The following is a 12500-nucleotide window of genomic DNA, read 5'->3' on the forward strand; positions in this document are numbered from 1 at the left end:
ACATAGCCACACAGTCACCAGGTTCACCTACATAACATGACATAGCCACACAGTCACCAGGTTCACCTACATAACATGACATAGCCACACTGTCACCAGGATCACCTTTATGGAACATGACATGACATAACATGACATGACATAACATGACATAGCCACACAGTCACCAGGTGCAACTGGTCTTACCCCGTGGTCCTCGTGCTCCTGCCTGGCTCAGTTCATAGAGACGTGGCACTAACAACGCCAAGATCACGGGTTCAACTCCCTCAGGGATCACATACACATACTACGAATGTATGAACTCATTAAGCATCTGTTAAAGTACCTGTCTGTCTGTTATAGTACCTGTCTGTCTGTTATAGTACCTGTCTGTTATAGTACCTGTCTGTTGTAGTACCTGTCTGTCTGTTATAGTACCTGTCTGTCTGTTATAGTACCTGTCTGTGCAAGGATTATTATCAGGGTGCGGGGGCTATTACCTGTGTGTGGGGGTTATTACCTGTGTGCGAGGGTTATTACCTGTGTGCGAGGGTTATTACCTGTGTGTAAGGGTTTATTACCTGTGTGCGGGGGTTATTGGGGCTCTGGCTGGAGTGTTTGTCCCAGAGCCCCCTCTGGAAGGGCAGCAGGACTCGGCCGGTGTGGTGAGGGTCGAAGACTGGGTCTCCCTCTGGGACGGGGATGTGCATGAACTCAGGGGGACAGCCGGGAGGACGGGAGTCCAGCATCTCAAACACTACATGGTAACCTGCACAGACAGAGGAGAAAGAGAAGGATCATAAGCTTTATAAGACACATAAAGGTTCATACATGCTTATAACAACTTTATGGATCTCAAACACTACATGGTACCCTGAACAGGCAATGGCGAAATATACTGTATGTATATATATATGTATATATATATATATATATATATATATATATATTACATTTGACTTAAAGCCTTCTGCAGCTATAATGCTTTATAACTTGTATTTTATAATGAGGCTCAACTGGCTGTTATTTAGTCTGGATCATTTAAAAATGGCTCTAAGACATTATTATATAATCTCAAAGGGGGTCATACATATTTATGACAAGTGTTACAATGTGTAAGAACCATCTTACTATGTCCTATTATAACCGGGTGACTATGGCAACCTCACCTCAATTATTGAGGTTAATTTCATTATAAAAAATAAAAAATAAAAAATAAAAAACTCCAGAATGTCATTATGCAATAGTGAACATACATTGAGATGATATTCCAGTGTAAACTTACCAAAGAACACAGAGAGTACGGTCTGGTTGTGTGCTGAGGGCAGGCCCGAGGGGCCCCTGGCCGTCACATCGCTGAGTCTGCGCGGGTTGGGGAGCTGAGGTTCCTGCAGAGGCTGGAGCACGCCGTCAGAATAGCGCGCTGGCAGCAGGCGAACCAGGGGGGAACCTGCACCCGCACACAGTTCCATGAGTTCCGTTCTCATCTAGCACCAATGCAATGTATGGCTTTCTATAAACGCATCCTATATCTTTAAATATTCATATTTCAAATGTTTTTATATTGTCAGTTAAGAGGTTTTGTTAGAAACTTACCAACAGCACCTCGACGGTGATGGGCTAAGTTGTTATACCAGCCGTCATATCGTTGGACTTCCCAGGTGACTTTAGACTGAGAATCTACACAAGGTGAGTTTAACGATTGGACGGCACTTTCAGTGTGATACTCAAATTCAGGACTTTTATCATATTTATTTATCAAAGATGAGACATTTTCCGTGGGTTTTAAAGGAATCATTTAAAGTAACGAGTTACAAGGCTACTTACGGTCAACGATAAGGGCAAGCGCTGCCAGCACAGTCAAGATACTCCAGATCGGTTTACGCAAATCCATTGACGCGAGAGATGCAACTGCTTGCACTCGGAGCCAGTCAAGAGTCTAGTCGAGGAGCACTTGTGTGGAAAGTCCTGGCGAGGTAGGAAAACATCGGGCTAAATATTTATATGAATTCCTCACGTACGTTCTAGTTTTGATTTACAATGTGCAAAATCAATGTGGGTATCAGTGCTTCATAAATTAAATTGTCACTGTAATGTAGAGAAGTGTTGGTTGGAAGCAAGAAACAACACATTAAACGAGAACAGTTTTAGGTGTTGGACAATCTGGTTGATTTGCTCTAAAAAGCCTGTTTGGAATAGATAGATACGTTTGTTACTTACTTACCCCAATTTTGAGGATGAAATGTCATGCGCACTGAAGAATCGGAGTTAAAAATGTAGGCGATAGCCATACAATATAGACTATTGCCACAGAGAAGGGATAGCGTAGTCTCGATGACCCAAATTCTTACAATAGACTGACTGACACATGCGTTTCCTTGAAGGAATGGTCATCACCGGTTCACACACCTTCTACTCTAAAGAATACCAATCAACCTTAAAGATACACTAAAGACGTACGCGGTAGGGCTATAAAAGAAAAGTCTGTCGTCTTTGACCATCACATCCGTTCTTCTCATCCTTCTGCTACTGTCTTGATCTGCTCCAGTAACTTTTCTACACTAAAGGTGAGCATTATTTTTAAGCGTATGTATTATGCATTACATGAATATAGCATACTGGCATATAAGGATGGTCAGTGGTGTAAAGTACTTAAGTAAAAATACTTGAAAGTACTACTTAAGTAGTTTTTTGGGGGGGGTATCTGTACTTTACTTTACTATTTATATTTTTTGACTACTTTTACTTTTACTTCACTACATTCCTGAAGAAGATTATGTACTTCATACTCCATACATTTACCCTGACACCCAAAAGTACTCCTTACATTTTGAATGCTTAGCAGGACAGGAAAATAGTCAAATTCACACACATGCTTTGTTTGTAAATTATGTCTGAGTGTTGGAGTGTGCTCCGGGCCATCCGTAAAAAAGAAAGAAAAAAAAGAAAATTATTTGCTTAATTTAAGGAATTTGAAATTATTTATACTTTTACTTGTACTTTTGAGACTTAAGTATATTTTTATTAACTACATTTACTTTTGATACTTAAGTATATTTAAAACCAAGTACTTTTAGACTTTTACTCAAATAGTATTTTACTGGGTGACTTTCACTTTTACTTGAGTCATTTTTTTTAAAGGTATCTTTACTTTTACTCAAGTATGACAATTGGGTACTTTTTCCACCACTGAGGATGGTTCGGAGGAAGTTGGAATAGGTTTTGGTTTGTTTTTGCGTTTGCTTTGCTATTTGTTTGTTGCTTCCAAAACGAGTCGAGTTTTGAGATGGATTGGTCTTTGTCCATGTAGTTTGCCAGGGAGGGTAAACTTGAGTGCAAGAGTATCCACTTACTGTACCCATTGACCGTACTGTACCTGACACGGTTTAGTTTGCATGTGCTTTCAATCTCAACAGTGGTTTCTTAAAGCACTCTCTATTTTACGATAATTATAAAAATGTATGTTGAATTAAAAATGATTTTGTCTTGATTCAGAAAATTCATGAAATACATTTGATAATTGAAACGATTCATATTTTTACTTAAGTTTCACATTTGAGGAAATGATGTAACATTCTCATTTCCCAGTGTACAGTATCCCCCTGCTATACACTAAGGAACTGATGTGCTAATCTCTGTATCTTTAGACAGTAACTGAGACACCCTGCTCTCCACACTGTCTCTTCTGTCACGCTGTCTGCTCTCAGCCCCGGAGATCCTGAGAGGAAAGATGACTTTATACGATGGCATCTACCCATTCTACCCCCTACAAAGAACCCCCTTTATCTTCAGCACCCACCTCCTCACCATTATCCTGGTCTTCCTGGTCCTCGCGGTCAGCTTCCTTCTTATTCTGCCTGGTATCAGAGGCAAGTCGGTGAGTATACTGAACTGGTGCAAACCCTAACTGTGGAGTATTATCTACAATTTCGTATGGTGTCATATTAGTGGACATCATATTAGTGCCATATTAATGCTAACAGAAATTGAATCTTCAGATTTCATTAATCTTCAGATTCCCTTTCTGTTGGCACTAATATGGCACTAATATGATGTCCACTAATATGACGCCATACGAAATTGTAGATAATACAATTTCTCAATGTAAAAATACATATTTAAACTGATTATTTCCCCTCGGAATGTGATTGAGATTAACTGGATTAATAAACTGAGTTAAGAATTGATGGATGTGAGATCTGTCAGTAAGTCAAGGTACATGTTTTGTGATGTGAGATCTGTCAGTAAATCGCTCCCCCCCCTTTCTCTCTCTTCTAGAGACTGTTCTGGATGTTCAGAATCATCGTCAGTTTATTCATAGGCATTGTGATAGTGGGTAAGTACCTATAACTGGAAATTGCTATACATTTCACATCACGTGACATCTATTCCAACATATCAAATGACTGGCAGTCATTGGATTCAAATCTTCTTAATCTTATTGCCCTAATAAACAGACCAATTCTGATAGATCGAGAGGATGTTGATTATTTCACACGTCAATAACGGCTATGAAGTAGCTCCAACTGTCACGCCCTGGCTCTAGGGACTCTTTTATGTTGAGCCAGGGTGTGTAGAGTCTATGTTTTGTGTTCTTTTGTTTCAGTTTCTAGTTCATGTGTATCTATGTTGGCCGGGGTGGTTCTCAATCAGAGTCAACGAGAATCAGCTGTTGCTTGTTGTCTCTGATTGGGAACCATACTTAGGCAGCCTGTTTGGCACAGTGTATTGTGGGATCTTTGTTCCGTGTATGGTTTGTGTTTTGTTACCAAGGACTTCACGTATTGTTTTGTTGTTCGTGTTGTTAATTGAAAAGTACTAATAAAGTATGTTCGCATTCCACGCTGCGCATTGGTCCAATCCTTTCGACGATCGTGACACCAACAAAAAAAAGCATTGTATTGTTTGGTTTTCTGTTATGTCTGTAAGTGAAGACTCACATCTTATGTCATCTCATCTCAGCACTGAATTTCACCAGCGACTGGGCTGAGGCCCGGACCACCACCAGCACCACCTACAAGTCCTTCAGCAGTGAGGAGGTGAACGCTGACGTGGGACTGCACATAGGACTGTATGGTATCAACATTACGTTAAAAGGTAAAGCCCGTAGACATAGAATTAGAACATACTATTGTTTGTTTACGGTATACACCTGTATGTATTACATATGTCACTTCTGCCGTGTTGAATGTTCTGGATATGTTACCAGGGGTAAAATCTCTCGTGGACAGATGCACCTAACATAATATAATATGCCATTTAGCAGACGCTTTAATCCAAAAGCGACTTACAGACATGCGTGCATACATTTTATTTTTATTTTGTGTATGGGTGGTCCCGGGGATCGAACCCACTACCTTGGCGTTACAAGCACCATGCTCTACCAGCTGAGCTACAGATACAGAACTGGTATCGTAGCGTCTGTCAATAGACTGTGACGCGACGATGCAACCATCTGTTGCAATTCCGCAATATTTTAGTTCTGGGTTTCCGAAGATTACCTAATGGGCAGCAATGATAATATTGGAATACAGCTACTAGACCTCTGTAACTAATCTTATATTTGATAGCGTTCCACTGATTTTTTTACTCTCATGCATTTTTCCTCAATGAATATCGAGAACTTGAAGAATGACGGACACACGGCTAAAGTTTAGATACGTCATGTGACACGTAGGGCTGTTATGGTGACCGTATTACCGCCACACTGGGGTCATGTGACATGTAGGGCTGTTATGGTGACCGTATTACCGCCACACTGGGGTCATGATCACAAGTCATGTGACACGTAGAGCTGTTATTGTTGTGGAAAATAACCACTATACTTTATTACAAATAAGGTCTTCCAGAGTGTTTGTGGGATCAAGAATGACTTTATTATAATGTCAACAAAGTCAGGCCAATCTGCAGATTTCGCCTCGTCTCTCTCTCTCTCCCTCCTACCTATATAGTTTCCTTTCTTCCACCCTAGGTTCAAATCCCTCCCTCTTCAGTTTCCCGCTCTTTATCACTCCACGCCCACTTCCTTTGTCCCTGAGGACGGCTGAACTAATACTCCAACCAATCACTCGCTCCCCCTGTCTTGCACACACACTCATGTTTTAGTTTAAACATGACAAGGCCCTAAATTCTTGAAACATACACAAACCTCACCCCATCATGCTGTAATCAATCAAGAAGATACCAAGGAGACAAAGGTCTAGCCCAAACTCTATTCAACCCTGGTGCCGCTCCCTTCACTGTGTTTGAAGAGAGACAAAAGGCCCCAAGCTAGTTTCAGTCTCTCATCAGAGAAGACAACCATGGATTTAAGTAAGAGCAAGCACTTTGACCCTAGGGCAGATTTCCTCTCTACTCCCCCACACACACAGTGAAATGCCCCAATTAAATTCCTAGCCCAGTGACAAACAATTCTAACTCAATGTTAGTGATTAACATTTACATTTTTGTCATTTAGCAGACGCTCTTATCCAGAGCGACTTACAGTTAGTGAGTGCATACATTTTTCATACTGGCCCCCTGTGGGAATCGAACCCACAACCCTGGCGTTGCAAGCGCCATGCTCTACCAACTGAGCTACAGGAGGCTTGTAAAAATATGAACATAGCGGTTGAATAAATAATGCAAGGTCCTAGAACCTAAAGACTTTAATCGTTAAGCTTGTTTTATGCAAGTCATTTGCTTCCAAAAATAACAACTGTAAGCCTTGCATTGTTATAGGATGAAATGAAAAGATCACACACCTGCCAATCCAATTAGTGCAATATAAACGTAAGTCTGTATAAATCATTAATGGCCTCTAACCCTACTCATCACAATGCAGTCGATTTCCCCAAATAACAGCAACAGAAAAGCCTTGTAGTTGTATGTGATAGATAGCACTCTCCTACCTACAACTACACATTTAAGGGCTTGACATTAACTTTAATTGACAGATCCACTTTGGTAAAAAAGACTAATGTATTTTATTTTGTATAGAGAATCAGAGGAATGTAGGCTACACTCTGCCTATTGGCTTATTTGCATATTCAAGCCTGTCTCAAATTACAACACTGCCCCTTTAAGGCTCTCCTGGAGGATGGTTGGCCACCCTCGGTAGCCCTATAAAATATTGCAACGTTACAATTACAACCAAATACTTATGTCTTTATAAAATAATTCCCCACGAAATTAAGGGTGTCCCGTCGTCCCTGGAACGTTAAAAAAAAATATGTATACAGTTCAAAACAGACTTAGGAACAACAGATCCCAAAGTCATACAACCAAAACATTTTCAAAAGCAATGAGGCGGATGCATCAGATCAGACAGTTTAGCTTAAAATGTTGATAACGTTATATTTCTTCATATTATAAAGCTTAACAATGCGCACGTGGCTGTAGGCTATGCACGAATGTTCCAAAATGCAATTAGCAGGAAAACATTGTTCTCAAAAGTGCCCCGCAATGCGCGTGTGGTTTCATGTGACAGAGAATAAAATATCTGTTAGAAATAAAGCAAGGGGAGATCACAAAGATGCATCAACTAGCATGGGTCACTATTATAACTAGGATTATGCCTTTGGCTGCTGGACCATACTGTTGATTTGAAAACCAATAGAGAGAAACATGAGAAAAAAAAATGCTGCTTTTCCAAATGCTGCTTTCCAATGGCATAATAAAATAATTCCCTCAACATTTCTACGGTCGTATTTTGGCTAGGCTACTTTGAAACAAGGTAAAGACATGCTTCATAAAAATGACAAAAACGTCCAGTTTTTAAACAATTAAAGTTTATGGATCCTCCACCAACCTCATTTTTTTTATCATCTCCAGTACAATACCAGTGTCAACATAATGTGAAAACGGTGCATTTCTAAGTTTTATAGAATAAAATAGAAAGTAAAAAAGTTAATAAAAAAAAAAAAACAGTGATTTTCAAACACAGATTCATAGTGATGTGGGAAACAAGAAAATACTCTCCCTTGGGCTGAAAACAGGTTTTAGAAAATTACTGGTTTTTGAACACTTTTAATCCTACCCTATGATGTCACAGAAAAGCATTTTAAGGACTTCTCATCTTTGTAACCACAGATCGTAGAAACGCGCTGTTTTCACACATATAAATGAGGTTGAAAAGTGGTGGAATTGCCCTTTTTAAATAGCTTCAAAATGCAGACCCCTACACTCAGATTCAAGGTGGGTGATGTGCAGTGCGCAACGGGCCCGGTCTTGTGACCGTTTCATCTGAACGAACCGTGCCTTGAGTATGTCGACAGAATCAAGCCTTTAGACGTTAATAATCCTTCATTATATTAACCCAGTTCTATCTCCTAATTCATTAAAGAATACACATCATTATGGTGACCGTATTACCGCTACACTGGGGTCATGATCACAAGTCATGTGACATGTAACTTGTATTTTGTTTTTATAGCTTACATGAATTAATAAAGTTTTTATTCATGTCAAATCGCCATTTGGCGACCCATCCCTTAAGGGATTCATTGACACATTAAACAAACATTACAATGATTCTTCTTGCAAGTGCATGGATTATAACCACCGTTGTCCTCTATGGTCCACTCTATCCCTCCAGGGAATCCTGTGAATCAACTCAACGAGACCATCAACTACAACGAGATGTTTGAGTGGAAAGACACCATCGATGAAGAGTACGAGGATGCCCTAGAGCGAGGTCTACCCAACCCCATCCTCTATATCGCTGAGAAGTTTACCCTTAACAACCCCTGTGGCCTCATCTACCAGTATAGATACTCTGGGCGCTACGCCTCGGCCACCCTTTGGTAAGATAAGCCACGTAATATACCATATTATTCACTGTGGCAGTAAAAAGACTAGTTCTGTGAGAGAACCAGTCTCAATCTAAACATATACCTGTAGATGTTTTCAGTGAGATATTGCTCCTCAAACTGTGAGTCAGAAGTGGATATTTGACCGCCAGGTTATCCCGAGGTTAAGGTTAGGCATTGGGATCAAAAATGGTCACGTCCCCTAGTTTGGAAAACGCTGGGGTAAGGGTTAAGGTTAGGTAACGGGTTAACAAACTGCCATTGAGAACGGTACAAAATTCTGCCGGCTGTACATACATACATACCAAATTTAACTCGCCTCCTCAGGACAGCGTTCTGCTGCTGGCTGGTAGCCAACGTGCTGTTCTCCATGCCTGTCATCCTGTACGCCGGATACATGATGGTGGCCACCGCCGCCTTCATCTTTTTCTCCGTGGCCTCCTTCTCCACCGTCATGAACCTGCCGACCTGCCTGTTCACCATAGGCACCTCCGGAGGCTTCCAGACAGAGTACAGCGGTTCTTTCTGGCTGGCACTGGCCACAGGTAAGGAAAGGGTTTACCAGAGCCCAAGGCTCTTTCCTCAATTCCCCGTGTCCTCTGTCCTAGCCTCCATCTCAAAATGCATTGGAAGTGAAGGTTCGAGGGGAGGGAACCTTGGACCTTCTCCTAATGTGTGTTTAGAGAAGGAGGTGAGGATCAAGGACAGATGAATTGAGAAAGATCCCAGTTATCCACACCAATGACAACATTAAAGAAAAATGTTGCTTAAAAGGCATACATCTTGTTTTCCAGGTGTGCTGTGTTTAATCATTGGAGTCCTGGTGGTTCTGTTGGACTGTCTGATCCCGGGGAAGATACGAGAGGCCTTCAGTGTTGGGGTTGACAACGACGAAGATGAGGATGTTTATTTTGGAGAGGGATACCTGAACTCCAACTTCCTGGCAGGAGTAACCACCACACCTTTGACAACCTTAGTGCTTCCTACAGTAAGTCTCTGTCAGTTTAATGAGATTAAGTACTTTAATATAATAATATAATATGCCATTTAGCAGACGCTTTTATCCAAAGCGACTTACAGTCATGCGTGCATCCATTTTTGTGTATGGGTGGTCCCGGGGATCGAACCCACTACCTCGGCGTTACAAGCGCCGTGCTCTACCAGCTGAGCTACAGAGGACCACTTTAGGTCCAGGATGATCTCTCACGATCATCATCACTAGCTCTGGTCCAGGGTGATCTCTCACGATTGTGATCACTAGCTCTGGTCACTAGCTCTGGTCCAGGGTGATCTCTCACGACCATAATAGTGCAGGTGGATCAACGGCCTGGACCAGAGCTAGTGACCAGAGCTAGTGCAAGTCTATGACATGAATTTTGTCTAACTTCACAAATAAAACAGCAGTTATTTTTCAACTCTGCTACATAAGTACAGTAATAGGGAATAGTGATTATTGATTTAACTGTAAATTATGTTATTTTCTTCTTATGTGTTCCAGGATGAAATTTCACTCCAGGAGCTGTCAGTTGCATTGTAACGGAGCCGGATTCATAACCTCCTATCCCCTGCTTGAAACGTCTCCACCCGCGCTATCCGAATCACTAGCTTTTTGGCAGCGTAGTTGGCTAAGACGTTGTCAAGGTAGCGTGGGTCAAGTGTGTTTGTCCCAGGTTCTACTCTCGATGTGCGCCGGACAGGGAGGAAGTGACACGGCCAAGCTAGCACGGCGACATCCGCCGCAGTGGTGCCATCAGACTCAGATTTGCAGTGCGTGTAACGGAGTTGGATTTGTCACCTCACTGCCAAGCGTGAAATGTCTTTGTCTGTCAAATCACAAGCACAGTGACATCCGTGTCTGTCACACCAAACACTATTCTCTGAACTTGAAAAATCAATCGTCATTGCAGTTACCAAGAAAAATGTGTTTAACTTTTGTGAATTAGTTGTGAATATCTCTGGGCGCACTTTAAAACCGTCTGTACTATATATTTAGTTGTGTAAATCATGTATATACGTATAATGTGTTCTACTGTCAATGCCATAATTGGTTAATATGTACTGTGTATATGTGGTGTATCTGTTCCATTGTCATGTTCCAATAGTGTAACAAAAATTAAACAAACGTGTGAGATTCACGTACTTCATTTTAAATGGACATCGTTGAGTCAGGTATCCAAGTCATAAATGATCTGCTTCCTGTGTAATGAACATTAGAGAGTAAAGTGTGAACAAAACAAGTTGGCGTGCGTCCCAAACTGCACTACTTTTGATCAGAGCCATTTGGGACTCAAGACGTTGTCCTCAACTGCTTGAATATACAATACTTTTATGTACTTTCTTTTATTTTCATCATTGCATGTCATAAATGCCTTCTTTTTTTTTTTTTTTTGTGTTTTATTTATTTATTTTTTTACATATTTGGAAAGCAATAATAAGCATTGTCATTAACATGTCATTAATCACAGTGTATTCGTAGCTTCTCACAATACAGCAATTTACAAGTTTAATACATTCTCATTATACCTGGGGTAGCATCCCAAATATAACCCTATTTCCTTTATAGTGCACTAGTTTTGTGAAGAATACATGTTGCAGTGATATCTTTGGCCTTCAGCATTGCCATTAATATGATATTGAAACCTTTGTTACATCCAAGGCTGTATAGAGAGAAAATGACTGCTTCCAGACATAGGTAGCATCCCAAATAGCATCCTATTCCCTACATAGAGCACTACATTTGACCAGAGCTCTATGGACCCTGGTCAAAAGTAGTGCACTATATAGGGAATACTCACTGGACAAAAAAAAAACTGGTTGAATCAACGTTGTTTCCACGCCAATTCAACCCCCCCAACATTAAAAAAAAATAAACATAAATCCAATGACATGGTGAAATTTTTCTGTTGATTTCACGTTGAATTCACGTTAGTTGACAACTCAACCAAATGTGAATCAAAACTAGACGTTGAACTGACGTCTGTTCTCAGTGGGTAGGGTGGGATTTGGGACGCAACCCTACTGTCTTCTGTTGCTCAATAGCCCCATAGCCTGGTCCCAGATTGGTCTGTGCTGTCTTACCAACAGGTAGCAGTCATGCATTGGCATGGCAGGCTCCAATGACAGACCAGGCTACAATACCCCTGCTATTGATGAATAGCATTCTCCTATGCTGTATAGGTATACATAGGACGTAGCTTAAATACCCCTGCTTCGTCAGTTGAACTCCTATTGAAGAATAATGACAGGCCAACCCCTCCCCACAATAAAGTTCAGTTACAGTATCAACACGTTTATGGCATTTTCAGCAGTCTTCCTGTAAAACAAACTATTTACAGTACAACTAGATCGCTTAATCTTGCATGTTATCAAATTGAAAATAAAACGTGCTGTTTGTAATCTAGTCATAAGAACATAATCATGACCTGCATTTACAGTACACACACACACACACACACGCACACACGCACCCACACGCACACGCACACACACACACGCACGCACCCACACGCACACACACACACACACGCACACACACACCCACACACACGCACACGCACCCACACGCACACACGCACACACACGCACACGCACCCACACGCACCCACACGCACACGCACACACGCACACACATACTGTACACATCAAACCATTATGAACGTGTAGCTCTTCAATTATAGCCTGGGTACCAGTCTGTTTAGCTAAAATTCCATTCCTTGTACTATGAGTAATTGC

The 12500-nt window shown here is 41.1% G+C and overlaps 3 protein-coding genes across 3 annotated transcripts in view; 1 reads left to right on the forward strand and 2 right to left on the reverse strand.

The window, feature by feature from the left end:
* Positions 1-743, reverse strand: part of LOC121540085 (dual oxidase 1) — a 37992-nt gene extending 37249 nt beyond the window's left edge. The window contains exon 1 of the mRNA XM_045207828.1: positions 561-743. Within this exon, the coding sequence (XP_045063763.1) occupies positions 561-728 (168 nt within the window). The 5' untranslated portion in view covers positions 729-743. The remainder of the gene's footprint in view (positions 1-560) is intronic.
* Positions 744-3709: 2966 nt separating this feature from the next.
* On the forward strand, positions 3710-10305 carry LOC121540087 (dual oxidase maturation factor 1-like). Its single transcript, XM_041848710.1, has 7 exons — positions 3710-3856; positions 4258-4315; positions 4942-5076; positions 8555-8762; positions 9096-9313; positions 9563-9756; positions 10267-10305. Exons 1-7 carry the CDS (start codon positions 3710-3712, stop codon positions 10303-10305), a joined length of 999 nt encoding a protein of 332 aa, XP_041704644.1.
* A 2031-nt stretch (positions 10306-12336) lies between these two features.
* Positions 12337-12500, reverse strand: part of LOC121540689 (amyloid-beta A4 precursor protein-binding family A member 2) — a 13455-nt gene continuing 13291 nt past the window's right edge. The window contains exon 10 of the mRNA XM_041849722.1: positions 12337-12500. This exon is cut by the window's right edge and continues 496 nt beyond it. The gene's annotated coding sequence lies outside the window, so the exon portion shown is untranslated.

The sequence above is a fragment of the Coregonus clupeaformis genome, chromosome 26 (assembly GCF_020615455.1).
Source record: "Coregonus clupeaformis isolate EN_2021a chromosome 26, ASM2061545v1, whole genome shotgun sequence".
NCBI lineage: Eukaryota > Metazoa > Chordata > Actinopteri > Salmoniformes > Salmonidae > Coregonus > Coregonus clupeaformis.

Coding starts and splice junctions, on each gene's coding strand:
- LOC121540087 (XM_041848710.1), top strand. CDS start 3,710: ATGACTTTATACGATGGCATCTACCCATTCTACCCCCTACAAAGAACC. Junction 5,077..8,554: donor TATCAACATTACGTTAAAAG/GTAAAGCCCGTA, acceptor CTATCCCTCCAG/GGAATCCTGTGAATCAACTC. Junction 8,763..9,095: donor TACGCCTCGGCCACCCTTTG/GTAAGATAAGCC, acceptor TCGCCTCCTCAG/GACAGCGTTCTGCTGCTGGC.